This window comes from Mustela nigripes, chromosome 17 (genome assembly GCF_022355385.1).
Source record: "Mustela nigripes isolate SB6536 chromosome 17, MUSNIG.SB6536, whole genome shotgun sequence".
NCBI lineage: Eukaryota > Metazoa > Chordata > Mammalia > Carnivora > Mustelidae > Mustela > Mustela nigripes.
In genome coordinates this window covers 24,810,769-24,837,091 of record NC_081573.1, presented here as the reverse complement: position 1 = coordinate 24,837,091, position 26,323 = coordinate 24,810,769, and the positions used below count along the sequence as shown (strand labels likewise).

General features: G+C 35.6%; 1 protein-coding gene across 1 annotated transcript in view; it reads left to right on the top strand.

Moving 5' to 3' along the window:
* Positions 1–26,323, top strand: part of ITFG1 (integrin alpha FG-GAP repeat containing 1) — a 310,112-nt gene that overhangs the window by 109,080 nt on the left and 174,709 nt on the right. The window contains exon 8 of the mRNA XM_059383282.1: positions 9,278–9,359. Within this exon, the coding sequence (XP_059239265.1) occupies positions 9,278–9,359 (82 nt within the window). The remainder of the gene's footprint in view (positions 1–9,277; positions 9,360–26,323) is intronic.

Here is a 26,323-nt window from a genome sequence, read left to right as displayed (position 1 = left end):
AATTCTTCTTTAATTTCCCGGTTGACCCATTCATTCTTTAGAAGGATACTGTTTAGTCTCCATGTATTTGGGTTCTTTCCAAACTTCCTTTTGTGGTTGAGTTCTAGCTTTAGAGCATTGTGGTCTGAAAATATGCAGGGAATGATCCCAATCTTTTGATACCGGTTGAGTCCTGATTTAGGACCGAGGATGTGATCTATTCTGGAGAATGTTCCATGTGCACTAGAGAAGAATGTGTATTCTGTTGCTTTGGGATGAAATATTCTGAATATATCTGTGATGTCCATCTGGTCCAGTGTGTCATTTAAGGCCTTTATTTCCTTGCTGATCTTTTGCTTGGATGACCTGTCCATTTCAGTGAGGGGAGTGTTAAAGTCCCCTACTATTACTGTATTATTGTTGATGTGTTTCTTTGATTTTGTTATTAATTGGTTTATATAGTTGGCTGCTCCCACATTGGGGGCATAGATATTTAAAATTGTTAAATCTTCTTGTTGGACAGACCCTTTGAGTATGATATAGTGTCCTTCCTCATCTCTTATTATAGTCTTTGGCTTAAAATCTAATTGATCTGATATAAGGATTGCCACTCCTGCTTTCTTCTAATGTCCATTAGCATGGTAAATTCTTTTCCACCCCCTCACTTTAAATCTGGAGGTGTCTTCGGGCTTAAAATGTGTTTCTTGGAGGCAACATATAGATGGGTTTTGTTTTTTTATCCATTCTGATACCCTGCGTCTTTTGACAGGGGCATTTAGCCCATTCACATTCAGGGTAACTATTGAGAGATATGAATTTAGTGCCATTGTATTGCCTGTAAGGTGACTGTTACTGTATATGGTCTCTGTTCCTTTCTGATCTACCACTTGTAGGCTCTCTCTTTGCTTAGAGGACCCCTTTCAATATTTCCTGTAGAGCTGGTTTGGTATTTGCAAATTCTTTCAGTTGTTGTTTGTCCTGGAAGCTTTTAATCTCTCCTTCTATTTTCAATGATAGCCTAGCTGGATATAGTATTCTTGGCTGCATGTTTTTCTCGTTTAGTGCTCTGAAAATATCATGCCAGCTCTTTCTGGCCTGCCAGGTCTCTGTGGATAAGTCAGCTGCCAATCTAATATTTTTACCATTGTATGTTACAGACTTCTTTTCCCGGGCTGCTTTCAGGATTTTCTCGTTGTCACTGAGACTTGTAAATTTTACTATTAGGTGACGGGGTGTGGGCCTATTCTTATTGATTTTGAGGGGCGTTCTCTGAATCTCCTGAATTTTGATGCTCGTTCCCTTTGCCATATTGGGGAAATTCTCCCCAATAATTCTCTCCAGTATACCTTCTGCTCCCCTCTCTCTTCTATTTCTGGAATCCCAATTATTCTAATGTTGTTTCGTCTTATGGTGTCACTTATCTCTCGAATTCTCCCCTCGTGGTCCAGTAGCTGTTTGTCCCTCTTTTGCTCAGCTTCTTTATTCTCTGTCATTTGGTCTTCTATATCACTAATTCTTTCTTCTGCCTCATTTATCCTAGCAGTGAGAGCCTCCATTTTTGATTGCACCTCATTAATAGCTTTTTTTTTAATTTCAACTTTGTTAGATTTTAGTTCTTTTATTTCTCCAGAAAGGGCTTTTATATATCTCGACAGGGTTTCTCTGATATCTTCCATGCCTTTTTCGAGCCCGGCTAGAACCTTGAGAATTGTCATTCTGAACTCTAGATCTGACATATTACCAATGTCTGTATTGATTAGGTCCCTAGCCTTCGGTACTGCCTCTTGTTCTTTTTTTTGTGTTGAATTTTTCCGTCTTGTCATTTTGTCCAGATAAGTGTATATGAAGGAGCAAGTAAAATACTAAAAGGGTGGCAACAACCCCAGGAAAATATGCTTTAGCCAAATTAGAAGAGATCCCAAATCGTGAGGGGAGAGAAAGGGGATAAAAAGAGGTTCAAAAAGGAAGAAAGAAAAAAAAAGAAAGAAAAAAAAAAGAAAAGAATTTAAAAAAAGAAAACAAATAAGAAAAATATAAAAAAGAAAAAATATATATATTAGATAAACTAGTTTAAAAACATTAAAAAAGAAAAAGGTAAAAGTTAAAAAAAAATTTACCAGAAGGCGAGAAAAAAAATAAAAAATGAAAATGAAAAAAATTAAATTAACTGCAAGACTAAAAAAAAATCACAGGGAAAAAGCCATGTGTTCCGTGCTTTGCTTTCTCCTCCTCTGCAATTCTGCTGCTCTCCTTGGTATTCAAACCGCACTCCTTAGTAGGTGAACTTGGTCTCTGCTGGATTTCTTGTTGATCTTCTGGGGGAGGGGCCTGGTGTAGTGATTCTCAAGTGTCTTTGCCCCAGGCGGAATTGCACCGCCCTTACTGGGGCCGGGGTGAGTAATCCGCTCAGGTTTGCTTTCAGGAGCTTTTGTTCCCTGAGCGCTTTCCGTAGAGTTCCGGAGGACGGGAATACAAATGGCAGCCTCCTGGTCTCCGGCCCAGAGGAGCCGAGAGCCCAGGGCCACACTCCTCAGTGCGCCCTCAGAGAACAGCGCCCAGTTACTCCCGTCTGCCTGACCTCCGGCCGCGGTCCGAGCTCACCGAGCCTACGACCATTTCAAGGTAACCCCGAGCTGCGAGCTTACTGTCGGCTCTGTCTCTGTAGCCGGCTTTCCCGTTCCAATACCCGCAAGCTCTGCCACACTCAGACACCCCTGATCCTTCTGTGACCCTGCGGGACCTGAGGCCACGCTGACCCCACGTGGGCTTCCCCCCGGTTTAGCCTCTGGAGCGATGTCCCTCAGCGGAACAGACTTTAAAAGTCCTGATTTTGTGTGCCGTTGCTCCGCGCTTGCCAGGAGCCAGCCCCTATCCCCGGGGTCGATCTTCCCGTTGCTTTGGCTTCACTTCTCCGCCGGTCCTACCTTTCAGAAAGTGGTTGTTTTTCTGTTTCCAGTATTGCTGTTCTTCTTCTCTTCGATCTGCCGATGGATTTTCAGGTGTTTGCAATCTTTATTTATTTGACATAGAGACATCACAAGTAGGCAGTGTTTGCAATCTTTAGATAAGCTATCTAGCTGATCTCCGGCTAGCTGAAGCAGTCTCGGCCTGCTACTTCTCCGCCATCTTGACTCCTCCCCCGCATCTTGCCTTTGTATCCATTCTGTCACCCTTTGTCTTTTATTTGAAATATTCAGTCAGATCATTTACATTCAGTATAATTATTGATAGGCACATACTTACTGCCATTTTTTTACATGTTTTTTGGTTGTTGTTGTTTTTCTTCTCTCTTCTTTTCTTGTCATCCTTTGTGATTTGATGGGTTTTTTAGTGATATGCTTAGATTACTTCCTCTTTATTTTTTGTATCTCAATTACAAATTTTTGGTTATATGATTATCATTAGGTTCATATATAAAATCTTATGCATACAATAACCTGTATTAAGTTGATGGTCACTTAAGTTTGAACCCATTCTAAAAACACTACATTTTTACTCTGAAACCCACCCCATGTTTTCTGTGTATGATATCATATATTACATCCTTTTATTTTATGAATCCTTTGACTGGTCTTTATAAATATAATAGATTTTGCTGCTTTTTTCCTTTAACCTTTGTACTGCTGTTTTAAGTTATTAATCTAGTGCTTTTATTATATTTGTATTTACTTGTGAAATCTTTATTCTCATAATTTTTTTACTTCTAATTTCTCTCCACTCATAGAATTCCCTTTTAGCATTTCTTGGAAGGCTGGGTTAGTGGTGATGAACTCCTTTAACTTTTGTTTGTCTAGGAAACTTTTTATCTCTTTTGTCTTCTGAATGATAACCTTGTTGGGTAGAATATTCTTGGTTGCATGTTTTTCCTTTCAGTACTTTGAATATATCATTTCACCCCCTTCTGACCTATAAAATTTCTGCTGAAAAATCAGCTGATAGCCTTATGTGGTTTCCCTTGAATGTAACTGGTTTAGGTTTTTCATTTTTTGTTTGTTTGTTTGTTTGTTTTTTCTCTTGCTGCTTTTAAAATTCTCTCCTTATCAGTACTTCTTGCCATTTTAATTATGTGCCATGGTGTGGACTTCTTTTCATTGATTTTGTTTGGGCGTCTCTGTGTGTCCTGGATCTGGATGTCTGTTTTCTTCCCTGAATTAAAGATGTTGTCAGCTGTTACTTCTTCAAACAAATTTTCTGCCCCTTTGTTTCTTCTCCTTCTGGGATCCCTATAATGCAAATGTTATTACAGTTGATTATATCACTGAGTTCCCTAAGTCTACTTCCATTTTTATTATTCTTTTTTTTCTTTGCTTTCCATTGGTTGCGTTCCATTACTCTGTCTTCCAGGTTGCTAACCCATTCTCCTCCCTTTTCTAATCTTCTACTGATTCCCTCTAGTACATTTTTAATTTGTTATTGAGTTCATTCTCTTTAAATGGTTTCATTGTATAGTTTCAATCTCTTGTCTCACTGAAATTCTACACTCTTTTCTCAAGTCCACTAAATAGCTTTGTGATCATTACTTTGAATTTTTTATGTGTACTGCTTATCTTAATTCATTTAGCTTTTTTGCTGTGGTTTTGTTTTGGTCTTTCATTCGAAAAATATTCCTCTGTTTTCCTGATTGTCTAACTCTCTGTTGTTACATATTAAGGAAGTTGGGTTTGTCTCATCTTGAAAGTAGTGGCAGCCTGCTGAATAAAACATAGTAAAGCAATGTAGTAGGAGAAAAATCATCAAGAAGAGACCAGATTTAGATCTGATCCTTTTTATTATTGTTGACTTTAAAGAAAGTTAATAAATTGGCTATTGGACAATAGAGACTAAGGGTTGTTCTTGCTGCAAAACAGCTGGATCAGTAAGATACCCATGTTAACAATTAAAAAAAACACTGGTACAAATTAAGAGAAATGTAAACTCAATTACTTCAGATAAAGTATAGGTTTTATAAAATGGAGGATTATTTCAGTTAGAGATTGGGGAAAGAATTTGTAGTATTCACTATTAGCCAAAAAAAACCCTTGAAATCCTATTAGGTACTAGAACTAGAGCATCAGCAAATCTTGTTAGAATGCAGTTGTCCACACAGTCCCATGAATGTACTCTAGGAGGCAGAAAAGTTAAGAGAGTTTATATGCCAAAAGGGCTAAGATGTGAGTGTGGGGAACTCCGACTGGTTTGATGAGACATACAAACCTCATGCTACAAGTAGCTCAAAGACAGAGCAATTGCTTCCATTTGGTCTACTTAGGATCATCAGGGAGGACTTCAAGAATGATGTGGTATTTGAAGTGGCCAGTATAAATGAGCAGGATATTAATGGTTGGAAGTGACAAAAAGTGGCAAGTGACAAAAGTGGGCAAGGAAGTACAGGGGAAACTCAGAACATATTCAGAGAATAGAATGTGGCTGGTTTGGGCCAGAGCATGAAAAGATACTGAAAAGTTAGATTAGAAGAATTGGTTTAGGTAAGATCAGCAGAAGTCTTGACTTCTAAACTAAGTCATTTGACCTTTTAAGTATTTACTGAGAAACTTTTAAATGTTTTAGGACTGAAGGTGAGATGAAAAGAGCTTTCATTATTACAGTTATCTTGCTACTCCATATCAGATAAGTTTGCATGGAAAATCTAGAGGCAGAGAGATAATTTAAGTAGAATTTACTATAACCTAGAAAAAAGATGATTAAAGGACTAAAGTATCAAAAGTGGCCTACAAAGGATAAATGTTAGAGAGAAAGACCATTAATGAATGGTTAACTTGTGTTTTCTATTAGTGACTAGTAACAAATAAGATGAATGAAATACCTGATTTGAGGCAGGGAAAATATTATTTCAGATAAGAGACATATCAAGGAGGTGGTAAGAATTGTTAAGACTAGAACTCAAAGAAGAGACTAAATAAGTGTCACAAAGGGGAGTAGCTAGGACAAGAATGGCAAAGTCATTGGGCTTTACCCATCACCCTTTATGCCAGAATTCCATCTTGGCATTATTACCATTTGAGACCAGATAATTCTTCATTGTAGAGTTCTGTCCTATGCACTGTAGGTTGTTTGTCAGTATCTCTGACTTAGGTGCTAATAGCTAGCTCCAGTTATGACAGTCATATAGATCTCCAGACATTGTCCAGTGTCCCCCAGAGAACAGAATCACCCCCGGTTGAAAATCATTGCTGTATATGAATAAAACTGTAGATACAAAATAGTCATCAGATATTGCTTCTTGGTCATTTTTTCCAAACACTGTACATATAAGAGTTTTAACGCTAAATATTAAAACACATGGGCTGGGGAGACCTGCGTGGCTCAGTTAAGCATACAACTCTTGATTTCAGCTCAGGTCAGAATCTCAGGTAATGAGATTGAGCCCTGCAACAGTCTCCACATTGGAGCCTGCCTAATATTCTCTCTCCCTCTGCCCCTTCCTCCCTTTCTCCCTTTCTTTCTCTCTCTAAAAACAAACAAACAAACAAACAACAACAACAAAACATGTGCAGGCCAAAGCATAGGTAGTCATCTACAAAAAGATACTTGTTACAGCATTGCACTTGTGGCTGGCATTAAAACAGAAAATGGCAGGTAGTTTCCTCTGTCAATGCCAGTGGGTTACCTGCTTCAATAGTAGGGGGTAGTTTTGGTAGCAGAAATAGTGGTATTACTACTAGTGTTCCTACTTGTGATAATAGTGAATATATGCATATATTCTACTAAGCACTTTATATGGATTATCACTAATCCTCACAAAAGCTTTGTAAAAATACATTTTCAAGATAAGTAAACAGATGCTTAGATTAGAACTAACTTACTCGGATCTGAATGCTAACAAACAGTGGACCTAGAAGTTGAACTAGGAAATCTGTTTCTAAAATTTCTACGCTTAAATCTTTGTACAGTCATTTCATATGGTTATAGGCAAAAGGAAAGGCAAAAGACATAACTGCAGCAGAACCCCTAGTGAATTAAGACAAATTTTGGATTGTAGGGACACACTGAAGGCCAGTAAGAACAGCATGGTAAAGAATGGGATAGAACATAGTGTATTAGTGTCAAAAAGAAGCCCATGATCGGGACGCCTGGATGGCTCAGTTGGTTAAGCAACTGCCTTCGGCTCAGGTCATGATCCCAGCGTCCTGGGATCGAGTCCCACATCGGGCTCTTTGCTCACCAGGGAGCCTGCTTCTCCCTCTGCCTCTGCCTGCCATTCTGTCTGCCTGTGCTCGCTACCTCCCCCTCTCTCTCTCTGATAAATAAAATCTTAAAGGAAAAAAAAAAACAAGAAGCCCATGATAAAAGCACTTGCAGCTCATCAAAGCACAGGACTGCCATTATGAAAATACCATGTAAGAGCTTGATAAGTTCACATTTTGCAGAATACTTCTAATCTATCATTGTACTGATCCTCTCTAGAATGCTCAAGTAGATAGTACATTAATCATCCCCTACTAAACTGTTAAGAAACAGACCCAGAGCAGTAATGGTTGTCCCAAAGTGATATGACTTGCCAATGAAAGCAGGATTAGAACCCCTGTTATCTAACTCCATGTCTAGTGACCTTTCTACTAGACTATACCAAGAATATATTCTCTTTCTCCAGCAGTTAGAAGGAAGTATTACTTTCCTTCTATTGAGGTTCAGGGTTCATGTGGCATCTTAGACATGGAAGGACATCACCTGGGAAGTACTTAGTGTTTCTTGATGGAGATACATTGTAAAGTTATATCCAGAAATATTTCTAGGTATATTTACTAAGTTTAACATATTTTCACTGGAGTAGTTTGTTCACTTGAATCAGTATAATGAGGTGATATTCTACTTTATGACACATGAAGCTGAAGTATTTTAAAAGAGATTTTTCCATTCGTTCTATAATGAATCTCTAGAACCATTATGTCCACTCTGTACCCAGTGCTATGGTCTTTCTAAAATGTAAAAACACCTGACACTTCAATCAGAACTTGGGCACCTTTGATATATCTGTAATGTAATTTCAGGTATCAGTAAGACTGGAGGGGATTCATAAGGTATAAGACACTGTGTAAATAAGATTTCTATAGAAAGATCATTCAAAAAGTTTATCAGATATATTAGTAATTGTAGGGAAAACATATTTCTGCATGCAGATAATAGAGTGTTAAAATGTTTAGAAAATTGTCTGCCACAAGACAAATCTTACCCAATTATTCATGTTCCTCAAGCATTTGGTCTTCATGTTTTTAATGCAGCAATGCTTTTCTTTGTAAATATCAGAAGGGATTTCTTAAGAAACTAACTTGCAGGGTGCTGGGTGGCTCAGTGGGTTAAAGCCTCTGCCTTCAGCTCGGGTCATGATCTCAGGGTCCTGGAATCAAGCCCCGCATCGGGCTCTCTGCTCGGCGGCGAACCTGCTTCCTCCTCTCCCTCTCTGCCTACCTCTCTGCCTGCTTGTGATCTCTGTCTGTCAGTATGTCAAATAGTAAATAAATATGTCAGTGATAAAAAGAGTGCTTCAGATCCCAAATTCAGTGTTTGGCTGATTTTTCTGGTATTGTCACCTAAAATTATAGAAAAGAAAGAATAATTTAAAGAAATGCATATTTTTATAAGTAAGCTGTGTAACTCTCCATTTCAGAAAGAGTAACTGAAACAAATGATCTCTAATGGGTTTTCTTTTTTTATTTAGCTTAGCCACCCCTAGCACCTGCCGGTCTTAATCCTTGACTCCCTTTTCTCAATGATACATAAATTGGAATTGTTAAGTAATTAGCTCTGTAAGGATCAGTGGAATTCTCATTTCATTTGAATCTAAATTTTTTTCTTAATTATGCCCAATAGAAATTTTTGAAATCTGTGAAATATAGTGTCTTTGCTACTTGTACCATTTATATATATTACCTTCAGAAGTTCTATTTCCCTGACATATCTTATCTCCCAACTGGACTGTAAGCTCCCTCAAGGTAGGAATTTTTTTCATACTTCTTTATTTTACCAAATATAAAGAATATACCAAATATTCTACTGTTTCCATGGTACTTGAAAGTAGAAGACAGTCATTACATCTGAAATTATAAAGAAGATTTAGTAAAGGATATACAACTGAAAGGGACAGCAGAAAAGCACTCCAGGCAATCTTTATCAACTCACAGCAGTTTTTTTTTTTTTTTTTTTAATGATAAAGGTATTATAGGAAAGTAGAATAATTTTTGGACAGTACAACAAAAACCTTAAATTATTTATTTTCCTGCTTCAGTTTAAATGCTTTCTTTCACACTTGACAAATGAATAAATTATGATAGTCTAACCCAAAATTTTCTGCCATTAACAGGATGGAAATTTCTCTCTCAGTACTATATTTGAAAAACCTCAAAATATGATGGTGGTCGGACAGTCCGCATTTGCAGACTTTGGTAAGATTCTTTTCAACTTCCAAATTCCACCCCTCTCTCTAACCTAGTCATATTAATTTCCTATACCTGAATATCATTTTGTTCTCTTCAGGAGTATTAAAGATTTTAAAGATGCCTTTTCTAGTATTATGCATAGTAGGTGGTCAATTCTTTAATACAAGGAGCAATTTATGACATTTACATTTAAAGTGTAATTTGAACTTCAAAGACTCCTTTTTGCCAGAGTAACATGCAAAACAAGGAAGTCTATTGAGGCTTTTCTAAGAATACCAAATAGTAATTATTGTGAAGTCTTCATATATATCTGGACTATGGAACCAAAAAACAAACAAACAGAGTTAACCTGGTCTCTTGAAACTTTTTATTTACGTCACCATAAAACCATTTTTATTTACATCTTAATTCCAAAGAAGAATAACATCTATTAGGAATTTGCTGCATGAGAACACATGCATCTCTGTTTTCCGTAAGATTCTATCCCGTAAATCGAGTTTACTTCAGTTAGGAACATCTAAAACACATATGGCTTTCACCATTTGCCATTTGTTAAAAAGAATTTTGGTATTCAGTGGGAAAGTAGTATAGCTGACCACCATCTAAGAGTTTGAAGCTCACTCCCCTCCTGTTTTTCCTTCATTCTGCCAATAAACACCTCAGCCTATTCCTCAGAATCCAGATGACATGTCATCATGTCCAGAGGCCTCAGTTTCCTCATTCATAAAATGACAGTGACATTCATATCCAGTTCACAAGACTACAGTGAATAACACAATGTGAGTAAAGCATAGTGTCCAGCACACAGTAAGATCACAAGAAATTACTGTATGAGTCTTTTCATCAGGCTTACCTGGTTTTATTGTTTATTGTTTATTGTTACTGCTTTATGCTCAGCTGACTAAATCAACTCATCATTCAGTGTCCTCGAGATAAATCCTAAGGCACCTAAAGCAAGTATAATAGTGTTATTTGATGGAAACATGAACATACATCTCTATGTTGTGCTGTATTTTAGTTTCATTATGTTGAATATTGCTTTGATTTTGAGCAGATTTCTGGTATTTGATTTATAGTATTTAATAAGCTAATAGTCAAGTTACAGAATACATGAAATAATTTTTTTATATTTGCTGACTGACTTGATTAGCTGGATTAATGACAAATACTTTTACAAGTCTCTTTATAGAAAAAAAAGTATATATGTGTTATGTTATTATCAAAGGGCACATATACCTCCCTTTAACCTCTGCCTAAGAATCCCCAAATTGGGAGGAAATAAAGTCCGAATTGAAGTTACTTGTTTTGTAATTGTGTGTTTTGTATGATAAAGTGACTTGTTTTGGGGTTGTTGTTTTTTTTTTAATTTCTTTTCAGCGTAACAGTATTCATTGTTTTTGTACCACACACAGTGCTCCATGCAATCTGTGCCCTCTCTAATACACCACCTGGTTCCCCCAACCTCCCACCCCTGCCCCTTCAAAACCCTCAGATTGTTTTTCAGAGCCTTGTTTTTAACAAAATTGTTAGTAGCTTTCTTAATTTTTTTTAATTTTTCTAACCATAAACATAGACATTTATATATTAGTATTTTTTAAATGTACAGAATATAGGATGCAGTCCATTAAGAAACATAGCTATATATCCCCCCTATTTTGAATGAATTTAGGTAACATATCAGTAAACACTTTTTGTTTGTTTGTTTGTTTATAAGTTTTATTTATAATTGCAAAAACTTGGAAGCTAGCAAGATGTTAGCTTATCAATTCATGTTAAGGCATGGGGGATCTTCATATGCAAATACTTTTTTTTTTAATTATTTCTTTTCAACGTAACTGTATTCATTGTTTTTGTACCACACCCAGTGCTCCATGCAATCCATGCCCTCCTTAATACCCACCCAACCTCCCACCCCCCGCCCCTTCAAAACCTTCAGGTTGTTTTTCAGAGTCCATAATCTCTCATGATTCACCTCCCCTTCCAATTTCCCTCAACTCCCTTCTCCTCTCCATCTCCCCATGTCCTCCATGTTATTTGCTATGCTCCACAAATAAGTGAAACCATATGATAATTGACTCTCTCTGCTTGACTGATTTCACTCAGCATAATCTCTTCCAGTCCCGTCCATGTTGCTACAAAAGTTGGGTATTCATCCTTTCTGATGGAGACATAATGCTCCATAGTGTATATGGACCACATCTTCCTTATCCATTCGTCCGTTGAAGGGCATCTTGGTTCTTTCCACAGTTTGGCGACCGTGGCCATTGCTGCTAGAAACATTGGGGTACAGATGGCCCTTCTTTTCACGACATCTGTATCTTTGGGGTAAATACCCAGTAGTGCAATGGCAGGGTCATAGGGAAGCTCTATTTTTAATTTCTTGAGGAATCTCCATACTGTTCTCCAAAGTGGCTGCATCAACTTGCATTCCCACCAACAGTGTAAGAGGGTTCCCCTTTCTCCACATCCTCTCCAACACACATTGTTTCCTGTCTTGCTAATTTTGGTCATTGTAACTGGTGTAAGGTGGTTTCTCAATGTGGTTAGAACCATTTGAATCTCCCTAATGTCAGTTAACACTTCAAATATATCGGTAAGCTTTAAGTGAATATCCCACAATGTCTTTTTTAAAATCCTTATATTTTTAGTTGGTATTATTAAAAAACAAGACTGCTAATGAGTCCAAAAAAGCAGATGACATTGAATAAGGTTATAAATATTAATATATACAAAATATACATTTTCTATACATTTGAATACATCTGTGAATTGCATCCTGCTCTCCATCCTTAACTCCCCTGTGCAAGGCACATGCATGTGCATGTGCATACTCTCTCACTCTCTCACTCTATCTCTCTCTCTCAGAACCAAGCCAAGAGATGAGGTTGACGGCCAGGAAATCAGCATGATTTCAGAAATTCACTATTTACCAAATGGGTAACAATGCATTAAAAAAAATTTTTTTTTAATTAAAAAAGCACATGCTTGAATAATAGGTTCACAGGAAGAATCCTGTACAAGAAAGGAGGGTTTAATGGCTTCCAGCTCACTTACGTTGTCTAGAAACAGAAGTTGTCTTACAGTTATGTTGAAATTTTTAGTTATTAACATAAAATGTTTTGTTAAAGATTTAAAAATATATACTTTATATTTAGGCTATTCTGGTCTAGCCAAAGGGAGGTAGGTAGAGTGATTTGAAATCACACAAAGCAGGAGCTTTTGCCAAAAAAACCCAGGATAATTATTCAAGCTAAATATAATGGTATTTATTTCCTTAATAAGACAAAGACAGGGAGACAGGGGCACCTGGGTGGCTCATTCGTTAAGTGTCTGCCTTCGGCTCAGGTCATGATCCCAGAGTCCTGGGATCAAGCCTCGCATCAGGTACCCGGCTTGGCAGGAAGTCTGCTTCTCCTTCTCCCACTCCCCCTGCTTGTGTTCCCTCTCCCACTGTGTCTTTCTCTGTCAAATAAATAAATAAAATCTTTAAAAAAAAAAAAAAGACAAAGACATACTATTCCAGAAATCAGCTAAATAAAACTGCATAGAATATTATACAGCCGATAAAAATGGTTATGAAGATTCTGTTAGAAGAAAAAACACATTTAAGTGTTCAGTCATATTAACTTAAAAAAAAGAAATTAGAACAATATGTTACACAATGCAATCATCTTTAAAAAATTTTAAAAAATATGTCAAACTGGTAGTAATGGTTGTGTGAAAGCAGTTTAATAGGTTATCTTATTACATTTTTCAGATTTTCTGTTGTGTGGTTAGATTAATATATTAATTTAATAATGAAAAAGTAAATTATGGGAGAGTAATAGTCAGCAATGGCAAGAAAGAAGCCAAAGTATGTACCTAAAGTGTCTTATTTTTTTGGTGTAGTACTTCTAAGTTCATATGCAATTGATCCTATCCTCTGAGTTGGATGAACTTCTTTAGAGAGCATCATGTATTTTAATAGATCTTTAGTTTTAACAAGATCTTTAACACCTACAAACAAAATGCAAAAGTTAGACCTTTCTTATGTTTCATATACTGTACTGAATGCCACGTAAGAAAGTATAGATTTTAATGTAAGATCCTTGCCTTTAAGAAATGTATAGTCTAGTTGGAAAAACAAAAGACAAATTTGTAAAAAGCACAGGAATAAAGAAGATGTGATTCACACACGCGCGCGCATGCACACGCAAACAAACACACACACACACACACACACACACACACACACAATGGAATACTATGCAACCATCAAAAGAAACGAAGTCTTGCCATTGGCAATGACATGGATGGAACCTAGAGGGCATCATGCTAAGCAAAATAAGTCAATCAGAGAAGGACAAGTATCATATGATCTCTCTGATATGAGGAATTTGAGAGACAGGGCAGGGGGCAAGGGGTCAGGGCAGGTTGAGAGGGGAAAAAATGAAATAAGATGAGACCGGGAAAAGAGACAAACCATAAGAGACTCTTAATCTCAGTAACAAACTGAGGGTTGCTGGGGTGGGGGAAGGGAGGGATAGGGTGGCTGGGTTACGGACAGTGGGGAGGGTATGTGCTATGGTGAGTGCTATGAAATGTGTAAGCCTGATAATTCACAGACCTGTACCCCTCGGGCAAATAATACATTATATGTTTTAAAAAAAGAAAAAAGCACAAGACTAGAGCAACAACTGCCACAACATAAGTGAAACCAGACTATATTTCCCTGTTAAATACAGAATTAATGCCACAGACAAGATGCAAAGTGTTATAGCAAATCAAATCACTTTAGGCTGAGAAAGGGTAGGAAGACACAAAAAAGGTGAGATTTTGGCCTGGACTTTGAAACAACTCTGAGATTTGGCTAAAAATATATAGAGGTATAAAAACAGGGTATGGTTAGTGACTGGTAAATAAACCACTTAGGCTTGAAGATATTTTCTGTAAAAATATAAAAACTTTAAAAATGGACTGAGAACACATTGAATTACCATATGATAGCAGATGAACAAATGTTAATTTTATTCTGTGAAAGCAATGGAAAGTAGTAGAATAATTTTGAACATCTTTTTATTATTACCTTTTTTAAAAGATTTTCTATTTCTTTATTTGACAGAGAGAGACATCACAAGTAGGCAGAGAGGTAGGCAGAGAGAGGGCGAAAGCAAGCTCCCCGCTGAGCAGAGATCCCAGTGCAAGGCTTGATCCCAGGACCCTGGGATCATGACCTGAGCCAAAGGCAGAGGCTTAATCCACTGAGCCACCCAGGTGCTCCTTATTATTACCTTTTTATATTAACTTCAGAAAATGAAAATCTTCTGATCTGATGGAATATGCAGAAGGTAATGCTTCTTGGACATAGAATAGGAATTCAGGGAAAATTTATGAAAATCTCTGATATGCCTAAGATTTTTGTATAAAAAGAGAGGCAAATTTAAAATCTTAAAATAGTGCGTTTTCTGGGGATAGAAACTGGTCAGGAGACAGGCCAGGTCTGAAGTGGTAAAAGTATGCACTACTTTTGTCAATAAGTTGGAAGGACAAGTGTGAGAAACATTGCAAAGAAACAATCAGTAAATTTAGTGATTGGTTTGACGCTGGAGAGTTAAAAACAAAAACAAAAGCCTCTGAATGACTAAAGGAATTATTTTGTCTAATTTATTTTAATTATTAAAGGAATTATTTTCCTTCATAGACAAAGGTAATTAGAAGAGAAAGCTGGTTTGAATACTTTAGAGATACCTTAAAGTCAATATGTTAATTACACTAATAAAAGAACAAAGCTGGAACATTTGGAAACCTAGGTTCAGGAATAAAGCAAAGTTAAGTTTAATAATCCTCCAAGAGTTAAGAAGTCAAGACCCAAATGAGCCCTCCAGAAAAGAGAATATAAATAGCTTGACAGAGGAATAAGAGAAAAAGAACTAAAACGTGGTCCAAAACCACTGATGTTATTATGACAAGAAAAGGCCTTTGCAGGTTACAAGGGTTCTAGTGACCTAAAAGGTATTGTTTGTAAAACTCTTTGGCAGTCTCTGAGCCTTAGAATGAGCTCATAAATAGTGCTGCTACTGGTTAGTGTCAAGTAAGGTACTTGGGAGATCTGCAACCCATAGATGCCTCTAATAATTAAGCAGTCAACTTCTAGAAAGCTTATTTTGTGTTTTCTCATACTGTTAAGGCTTTTAAACTATATGTTAGAGTTGTGTCAGAATATCATATTATAGAATTTCTACAAATACGGTGGTATCTCTTTATTAAATTACATAGGACCAAAAGGTAAAGAAAAATAAGGTATATTTTTTTTCTATCAAATAGAATTATAACCAGACTTAGAGAAAACATTAATTTTGCATGCCAGTTGTAGTAGAAATCAATAAAATCTATAAAAGTAGCTACAAAACTAAAGGGAGAATTGAAAGCTTAATAGAATGTTAGCATTTTCTATAAATTGAATCATTTTAAATCTCATAATACATAAATTTGTGTATCTAAATCTGAGGCTAACTCATGTGTATCCGATCGTCATAAGATCACACTTTATTCTTCAAGTGAAGGGAAAATACCTAGAATGTTGGTGAAGCCTGGGAATTGTCAATCGGGTCATCTAAATAATTTTATAAGAAAGAAAGGGGCTGGGACGCCTGGGTGGCTCAGTTGGTTAAGCAGCTGCCTTCGGCTCAGGTCATGATCCCAGCGTCCTGGGATCGAGTCCCACATCGGGCTCCTTGCTCCGCGGGGAGCCTGCTTCTCCCTCTGACTTTGCCTTCCACTCTGTCTGCCTGTGCTCGTTCTCGCTCTCTCTCATAAATAAATAAAATCTTAAAAAAAAAAAAAAAGAAAGAAAGAAAGGGGCTGATGAAAATATAAAACCTGGTCACCCTTGGACATTATTAACGTAGATGGTATCACTGATGATTGAGACCCAATCTTACCGAGTATCCCCATTGCCTGGCCCAAAAAATAATCAATGATGGTTATTAAAGTGAAGGAGAAAAAGAGGGAAACCCCCAAATCAAATTATTTCATGAAGTCTATGTGCTGCTTGCTAAAAATTCAAATTTTAATTCCAGATTAACCATGATAGAGCTGAAATGCTTAGTTCACAATAACATGGCATTAATACTTTCTCTTGTTTTAGAATTAGGTATATTCAATAACAATCTGTCAAATGAAAATTGTTTCTTGTTAGTACTTGATCTGTTAATAAAAGTAAGTCATATGAGCCATGTACAGAATTTTAAATTTCATATTTAGTCTGAATGTGAATAGAGAATTGAATGTTTATATTCTCTTTTACAAAAGAATTTTAAAAATCAAATGCTTTCAAATAGATGACAATTCTATTATAAAGGAGATTATATAGGGGAAAGTTATAGGTGTTATGTTTTCTGGGCGTGGTCTCATTATAAGTCATTTAAGACTGCCTTTTATTCCAGAGACTTAATAGTGGAGTTTGTTTGTTTGTTTCTTATACTTGGAAATTGGTTGCTCTTTTGTTAAGTAGCTTTATTTGTTTTTCATCAAAAAGTAACACTTTTTAACACTGAATTACCTGAAATGTTTGTAGTTTCAGATACTCTCTCTTGAATGTACTACCATAGCACCTTCGTCACCAGTCAAAATGTATTAAGTAGATACAAATACAGAATACTTTAATATATGAAATACGGACAAATTAGATGTAATTCCTGGATTCAAGGAATTTGAAATATAATACTTGTATTCTCCTTTGAATTTTGTGATACAGACATATCAGTTCAATTAAATAGTGTATTTTTAAAATTGTATAGTGATCAGTTGTTTTTCCATCCAGTTTTCTTCCTGTTTTATACTCAAAGATGTACAAGATGTTAATCTATTCAAAAATATTTTCTGAGTGCCTTCTATTTGGACTGCTGTATTCTACCTGCTTGGCATATACCACAAGTGAAGCATATAAGAACCCTGCTCTTATAAATTAAAATTCAACTGAGAAGGGAAAGACAAGAAGAATTAAATTAGTTAGGTATTTTTAGAAAGTGAAAATAAAGTTCTATATTAGGAAGTAAGAAGGGCTGTTTTCCAAGGCTGATTGGAGGTCGTATTTGACCCAAGAATTCAATGAAGTCACAGGAAGTCTTGGGAGAGTATTCCATGTAGAGATAACACCTAAGTCAATGCTGAAGGAACAAGAAGAAGGCTGGCACTTGGCCAGGTCTTCAGGGCCTTGTGGACCTAGGTAAAGAGTTTAGGTTAATGTAGATGTAATTGAAAGCTTCAAGGAGACTTAGCAAAAGGATATGATGACTTGGACCAGGGCGACCATTAAGAGATAAGAGAAGCTGTCATATTTAGGTGCTGGAGACAAAGTTGACAGAACTTGCTGATAGATTGGATGTTGGAGGGAAGAGAAGAAAGGATGACTTTTAGGTGTTGGGCTTAAATAACTGTCTGGATGGCGACACCTAGGCACATTCACTAAGGTAGAAGAGGAGTAGGAAGAATAAATTTGGATTTCTGTTAATTAATAGTTCTGTTTCAGGCATGTTAAGTTCGAGATATCTGTCAGACACTGAAACAAGATACAAATGGGAGGTACAAACTCTAGAGAGACACAGAGTTGGGTATCAGTTTATCTTTGTTTAAATGCCTTTTAGAAGATGGATGATGGATAAATGAAGGAGTAACTGCAAAGTACCCCACCTTTCTTCCTAATAGTGTAAATATAACCATATTCCAGCCACACTGGCCTCTTTGTATTCTACAAACAGGCCAGACAGTTTTCTCTGAGAGCTTCTGCCTTTGCTAATTCTCTGTAGAATGCTCTTCCTCCTGATATTTCTCATGGGCCACTTCCTGATAACCTTCTAGTCTTGCTGAAATATCGCCCTATTCATGAGACCTTGCCTGATCACTGTATGTAAATTCTGCCCCTCCCCCCAGCACACCTATCTCCTTTCCTTCTTTATTTTTCTTCATGGCATTTATCACTATCTGACATACTGTGCATTTTACTCATGTACTGTCACTAGAATATACTCCATATATGGTATGTTTTATTTACTGCTCATTTCAGGCCTGGAGCAGTGCCAGTCACATTGTAAATACTCAATGAACAATTTTGAATGAATAATTCAATTAAATGAAAATACATTCTAGTTTATTTACTAATTGGTTTGTAAGAATTGAGCCCAAATTTAGGATATGTCTTAAGTATCTTTAACCATAATCCTACTAAACCAGAATGTCTAGGTGTCATTTTTATCTAACATTACTTTTGCTCATTTTGATTAAAGTTAAGTCCTTCAACTAAAAAGTGTTCTGAATCTCTAAAATAGATGGGTACTGATTTCAGGAGACCTCCTGGGTCCTTATAAATTTTTGTTCTTAGTCCTCATATTTATGTTTTTCTAATTCCTGAATTCTGACAATGTGTATTATCTATAGTATATATTATTTAACATTGAAACAAACTGAAGTATTTGCATAGCTTCTCAATATATTTTGGGTCCTTCTAATGCCATTTTATTCTGACATGATCAAAGCAAAAGCAACCAATTTAAACAGTTTTCTCTCTAACCTGCTGAACCTTTGTTTCCCTCCTCTTGACCTGCCCCTATCCCACCAAAGACAATACTATTATAAATTTTTTGTAAAACCAAAATCATTTGTATATTTACACATTGCCATGTGGAGCATAAGGTGATTAGAGGCTCCTAGAATATTCTAAGTCCAGTTTGTTCCATTCCATGTCACAGAGGCAATTGCACTGCAGTGGTTGCCATAGCAAAAGTGATTACTCTCCGAGTTTCTACTTTCTAGCAAAGACTGAGGCATCTATCTTGGTGAGTCACGGATGCCAGATGTGATTCAGATAAAATATTTTGAATGCTTTTTGATTGGAAATGGCAATTTATATACAAATTATAAAATTGCTGCTTCAGAGTCCTGATTTTATACATACTCAGCATTTAAAGCAGCATTAAAGCTGTATTCATTTAAGATACACAGCATGAGAAAAAACTAGGACCTGAAATCCCTAAAGCCTTTATGTATAGGTTTGTACATATATTAAATTCTTGCCTTTCTAGGTAGAGGGTTTTTTTTAGTAAAGCTGTACCTCTGATGACATTCTGTATTCTCAAAACTACACTGTTCTTTTATTTTTTTTTTTTAATGATGCAAGGTATTAGAATGTATAATTGACCCTTTGGATACTGAATTTAAAGTACTTAAGAATTCTTTAAAATAATTATTTTTACATTATTACATTGCTACTTTGTAATTTAATGTGTGGTATTTTTACTACATTAATATAACCCACAACTTAATTGGGGCACTTGTTTTTCTAAGCCTGCCCAGTTAGTAGAATGAATCTGTGATAATGGAGCAACCCACATAACTACCCTATGATGTTCACCAGGCATTTCTCTCTTCCTTACTTGATTGCCACAGTACCAGGAAAGTGATTGTTGAAGGATCTTGCCTGTTCCTAGGCCTTCTAGATAGATCAGCCTAGGAAAGAGGAAAGACAGTGAAACTCATTCCTCTTTGGTGTATTACACTAGAGGAGAATTCCCTGCTATCAGTCAGAGCAATAAAGAAGCATTCGAATAAATTTTGAAGGTCCCAGTGCCACCCCTTTTTTAAATGTCCTATTCCATTTTTAAACAACTTGGACTCTCATTTCAACCCCATTTTCTTCCATCTGCAATACTGCCTTTTCATTCTGTATAAATTCCCATCCATTAATATCAAAAGCAAAGATGTACTACTTAGATGTAGATAGGTACACAGACAGCTCTTCTGTGATTGATTAACCCTCACGGAATAAAGAGTTGACTTACGGATTGGACAGGTGGATTGGTAGTTAGGTAGATGGTGGATGGGTAGTGGATGGGTGGATGAAAGTGCCGTTTGCTACTTATCCTTTGTCCAGAGCAATCCATGCCCATAGCAGCTCACAAGACAATACCATTTTCCTATTCTGTTCCACAATAGTAAGTCAGTTCTTTTCATTCCCTATTACACACAGAGATGAATGGACATTATCTGTACTTAACCTTTCCGTACCTATCATCATATTACCTCACAAAAATAATGTATTCTTAATTTACTCATAAGAAAGTTTCATGTTTCTTTACTTGGCAACATTTAAGGATGTAAGAATTTAGTATTTTCCAAATGTTTGTTTACTTCTTTTTTCTTAATACTCAACAGTACTTATTATTTAGCAGGAACTCCTTTACATTTATCTCAGTCCTCCCAAATCTCCCTGAGGTGAGCAGTATTATTTATCCTCATGAGACAGATGTAGTAACAGGGGTTCAGAGAAGTTAAGAAACTTATCCAAGGGCACAGAGATAGTAAGTGGCAGAGCTGGGACATGATCCTTGGCTCTGTCTCATAAGTTGTGTTCTTTTTTTGAGAGAGAGCAGGAGTGAGGGGTGTGGAAAGGGCAAAGGGAGAAGGAGACAGAGAAAATCTTAAGTAGACTTCATGCCCAACACAGAGCCCAACACAGGGCTCGGCCTAGGGTTCCATCTCATGACCCTGAGATCATGACCTGAGCCGAAATCAGGTTAAGCCAAAATCAGGTTAAGCCAACACTTAACCAATTGACCCACTTGGGCACCCCTCACAAGCTGTGTTCTTAAACACTATGCGCCACTTCTCTTGAATTACTTATTAAAATATGTGTCCATACTTGTTGACGGCCATCAACTATGACCTCCTAGTATGTATGCACTGTTTCAGTTTTATAAAATTGTGCAGTATGTTAATGGTGAACTTTTCTTTATCTGACCACTTTCCCAAGTAATTATCCATCTCAAAAATACGATTATGTATATCAGTAATTATATAACATATAATCCTTATGAATTTCAGAAAAAACACAAGGATTAGTGATTTTGATTTTAAAACTCAATATGTTAATATCTCAACACAGCTTTTCAGATATCTCTATCAAGTATGATAAATTTCTACTTATTATTAGTGTAAAGCCATTTCACCATTAATTTTCTGAGTACTAGTGGGAGGTCTTTTTTTTTTTATAGTTGTATTTTTTTTATTTATTTTTTATTTTCAGCCTAACAGTATTCATTATTTTTGCACCACACCCAGTGCTCCATGCAATCTGTACCCTCTATAATACCCACCACCTGATACCCCGACCTCCTACCCCCCGCCCCTTCATTTCCTAGAAATAAGCTCCTTGCTCTCCCTTTGATTTTGATTGTTCCCCTTACTACAGTTGTTTTTGGTTTTCAGCCACATATCCATATTATTTAGTCAGTGTTTGAAACTGTGACTCACTTCTAAATTGTGACTCATCCTTTGAGAACAAGATTTCTCTAAACTTATTCAAACGCATTCTTATATAAATTCTTTATGTTCTCTCCTAGTTCATATTTTTTAAGTCAAGAATTTTTTACTTCATGTTATACAAATGATTTCTTTTCTCCTCTCCTTTAATTTAGTAGTCTCTATTTGAAACGTTTGCTTATACCTGTCGTGTATTAAGAATGCCCATTAAGTTTACATCTCATAAATTCTTTTCAAAATAAGCTGCCATTTTAAAAATTTAATTCATTATTTATTTATTTATTTATTTTAATTAATTATTTTCATAGTTGCAGATCCCCATTAGAGAGAGTATGCTGCTTTTGTTTTTATTGAAGTATAATTAACATACCTTGTTATATTAGGTTCAGGTATACAACATAGATTCAAAAATTGTATACATTATTGAAAGCTCACCATAAGTGTAGTTACCATCTGTCATTGTACATTATTATAATATTATTGAATATATTCCCTGTGCTGTACTTTTCATCTCTGATTTATTTACATTAGAACTGGGAATTTGTACCTCTTAATCCCCTTTATCCTTTTCACTGTCCTCCCACTCACCTCCCCTCTGGCAACCAATTTATTCTCCCCCCACCATACTCTGTACACACACACACATACATACATATTTGGGGTTTTTTAAGAGTCTACAGACCACCCAGGTCCTCCTCTTCTCTATATTAAAAAGTTCGGGTTTTTCTTTTGGTTTGTTCATTTAAATTCCACATATAACTGAAGTCCTACAGTATTTGTCTTTCTCTGTCTGACATACTTGACTTAGCATAATACTTTCTAGGTCCATCTATACACAAATGGCAAGATCTCATTCTTTTTTATAGATGAATAACATTGCTTTGTGTGTGTAGGTATACCAGATCTCTTCATCTGTACATCTATCATGTACACCTGAGTTGCTTTCATATCTGCTATTGTAATAATACTGTAATAAACACAAGGGTGTATTTATCTTTTTGAATTAGTGTTTTTGTTTTCTTTGGGTAGATAACCAGTAGTGGAATTAATGGATCATATAGTATTTCTATTTTTAATTTTTTGAGGAACCCCCATACTGTTTTCCACATGGTTACACCAATTTATATTACCACCAGTAGTACAGAGGTTCCTTTTTCTACACATCCTTGCCAATACTTGCTATTTCTTGTTTTTTTAATACTAGCCTTTCTGACTGGTGTAAGGTGATGCCTCTTTGTTGTTTTGATTTACCTGATAGTGATATTGAGTATTTTTTCATGTATCTATTGGCCATCTGGGTATCTTCTTTGGGAAAATGTCCATTCAGATCCTCGCCCATTTTTAATTAGATGATTTATTTATTTGGTGTTGAGTTGTGTAAGTTATTTCTATATTTTGGATATTAATCTCCTACTGGATTTATCATTTGCAAATGTCTTCTCCCATTCAGTTGGTTACTCTTTGTTTTATTGATGGTTTCTGTTGTTGTGCAAAGCTTTTTATTTTGGTATAGTCCCAATAGTTTATGTTTGCCTTTGTTTACTTACCTGTGGAGACATATCCATAAATATGTAGCTAAGGCCAATGTCCAAGGGATTACTGCTTGTGTTTTCTTTTAGGAGATTTATAGTTTGAAGTTTCACATTTAGGTCTTTAATCCAGTTTGAGTTTATTCTTTTTGTATGTATATGTTGCAAGGAGGTGGTCCAGTTTCACTTAGTTTTATGTAGCTATCAGATATTTCCAATACCATTTATTGAAAAGACTGTCTTTTTTCCATTATATACTCTTGCCTCCTTTGTCATAGATTAATTGGCCATGTAGCTATGGGTTCATTTCTGGATTCTCTATCCTGTCCCATTGATTTCTGTCTATTTATGTACCATTACCGTACTATTTTGATTTCTATAGCTTTCTAGTGTGTCCTGAAATCTGAGATTTCCAATTTTGTTGTTCTTCCGCTTTGTTATTCTTTCTCAAGATTGCTTTGGCTATTGGGGGGTCTTTTGTGGTTCCATACATATTTTAGGATTGTTTGTTCTCATTCTGTGAAAAATGTTGTTTGTATTTTGATAGGGATAGCATTGAATTTTAAGTTGCTTTACGTAGTATTTTCATTTTAATGATACTAATTTTTCCAGTCCATGAGTATGGAATATCTTTCCATTTGTTTCTGTCATCTTCAGTTTCTTTCATCAGTGTCTTACACTTTTCACAGTATAGGTCGTTCCCTTCCTTGGTTAACTTTGTTACTAGGTACTTTATTCTTTTGGTGCGTTTGTAAATGGGATTGATTTCTTAATTATTTTTGCTACTTCATTACTAGTGTATAAAATGTAACATAGTTCTGTATTTTAATTCTTATTCCACAACTTTGCTGACTTGATTTATCAGTACTGATAGTTTTTTGGCGGAATCTTTAGGGTTTTTCATATGTAATATAATGTCATTTGCAAATAGTGACATTTTTCTTCTTCCTTACCAATTTGGATGCCTTTTATATCTTGTCTGATTGTTTTAGCTAGGACTTCCAGTACTGTGTTGACTTACAGTACTGAGAGTGCACATCCCTATCTTCCTAATCTTAGAGAAAAAGCTTTCCATTTTTTTACCATTGAGTAATGATGTTAGCTGTGGGGTTTTCATGTATGGCCTTTACGTTGTTGAGAGTGTTTACCATGAATGAATTTTATATTTTGTCACATGCATTTTATGCATCTATTGAGTTAATCATATGGTTTTTATTTTTGCTCTTGTTAATGTAATATATCACATTGAATTATTTGCAAATATTGAACTACTCTTGCATCCCTGGAATAAATCCCACTTGATTGTGGTGAATGATTTTCTTTTAATGTATTGCTGAATTCAGTTGCTAATATTTTCATTAGGATTTTTGTATCTATGTTCATCAGAGATACTGGCCTATACTTTTCTTCCTTTCTAGTGTCTTTGTCTGGTTTTGGTAATAGAGTAATGTTGGATTCATAATTTTCCTTCCTTTACTATTTTTTGGAATAGTTTGAGAAAAAGAGGTATAATTTTCTTTAAATGTATGGTAAATTCACCTGGACTTTTGTTTGATGGTAGTTTTGTGTTAGTGATTCAATTTCATTACTAGTAATTCGTCTGTTACATTTTCTATTTCTTCTTAGTTGTCCAAATTATTGGCATATAATTTTTCATAATATTCTTTTATAATTATTTGTATTTCTATAGTGTTGGGGTTTTTTTCCTTCTCCTTCATTTCTTGTTTTATTTCTTCGAGTCCTCTCTTTTTTTTCTTGATGAGACTGATTAAAGGTTTATCAACTTTTTCTCTTCAAAGAGCCATCTCTTGGTTTCATTGATCTTTTCTATTGCTTTCTTAGTCTCTATTTCATTTATTTCTGCTCTATTCTTTATTATTTCTTTCCTTCTACTAGCTTTGTCTTCATTTGTTCTTTTTCTAGCTCCTTAGATATAAGGTTAGATAGTTTATTTGAGATTTTTCTTGTCTCTTGAGGTAATCCTATATTGGCCTATATTGGCTATAAACATCCCTCTTACAACTTTTTCTGAGTCCAAAAGACTTTGGACCATTGTATTTTTATTTTCATTTGTCTCCAGGTACTTTTTTATTTCCTCTTTGATTTTATCTTTGACCCGTTCACTGTTTAATGTTATTTAACCTCCATGTGTTTGTGTTTTTTCTACATTTTTTCTTATGATTGATTTCTAGTTCAATACTGTCGTGGTCAGAAAAGATGCATCATATTACTTCATTCTTAAATTTACTGAAACTTGTTTTGTGGTCTAATATGATCTATCCTGGAGAATGTTCCATGTGCACTTTAAAAAATGAGTATTGTGATGGTTTGTGATGGTTTTGGATGGAGTGTTCTATTTATATACCTGTTAGATCCATCTAGCCTAATGTGTCATTCAAAGCCACTGTTTCCTTGTTGATTTTCTGTCTGTCTGGATGATCTATCCATTGATGTATATGGAGTGTTAGAATTCCCTATTATTATTGCATTGCTGTCATTTTCTCCCTTTAGCTCAATTAGTTTTTGCTTTATGTCTTTAGGTGCTCCGGTTTTGGGTACATAAGCCTTATAATGTTCTGTCTTCTTGTTGGATTGTTCCCTTTATCATTACGTAATGCCCTTTGTCCCTTGCTACTGTCTTTGTTTTAAAGTCTGTTTTGTCTGATATAATGTTGTTGCCCTGGCTCTTTTTATTTTTTTTTTCTTAATTCCATTTGTGTGGAATATCTTTTTCTGTCCCTTTTCTCAGTTTCTATGTGTCTTTAGGATTGAAGTGGGTCTACTGTAGGCAATACAAGCTGCAAGTTTAAAACAATGGTATATTTTATGATAAATGGCAGCAGCGGAGGACAGGAATATAGTACATTGTAAGTAAGACACTTTGAAATTAAGGACAAACCTATTAAAAGTGATCGAAGACTTATAAAATAAAATTTGTATTTTATCTTAAATCTATTACAGATAACTTATAGCAGTATTATTTTGCAATTAAAGATTTGTCTTGGGCTTTAGATTTACACAGATCTAGATTCAAATTTTAGTTCTTGGTAAGTTATTCAAACTCTATAACCAACTATTTACTCATTATAATATGGAATTAAAACTAAATTTGTAAGAATCATAAAATAAAATGATATTTTAGTTGCT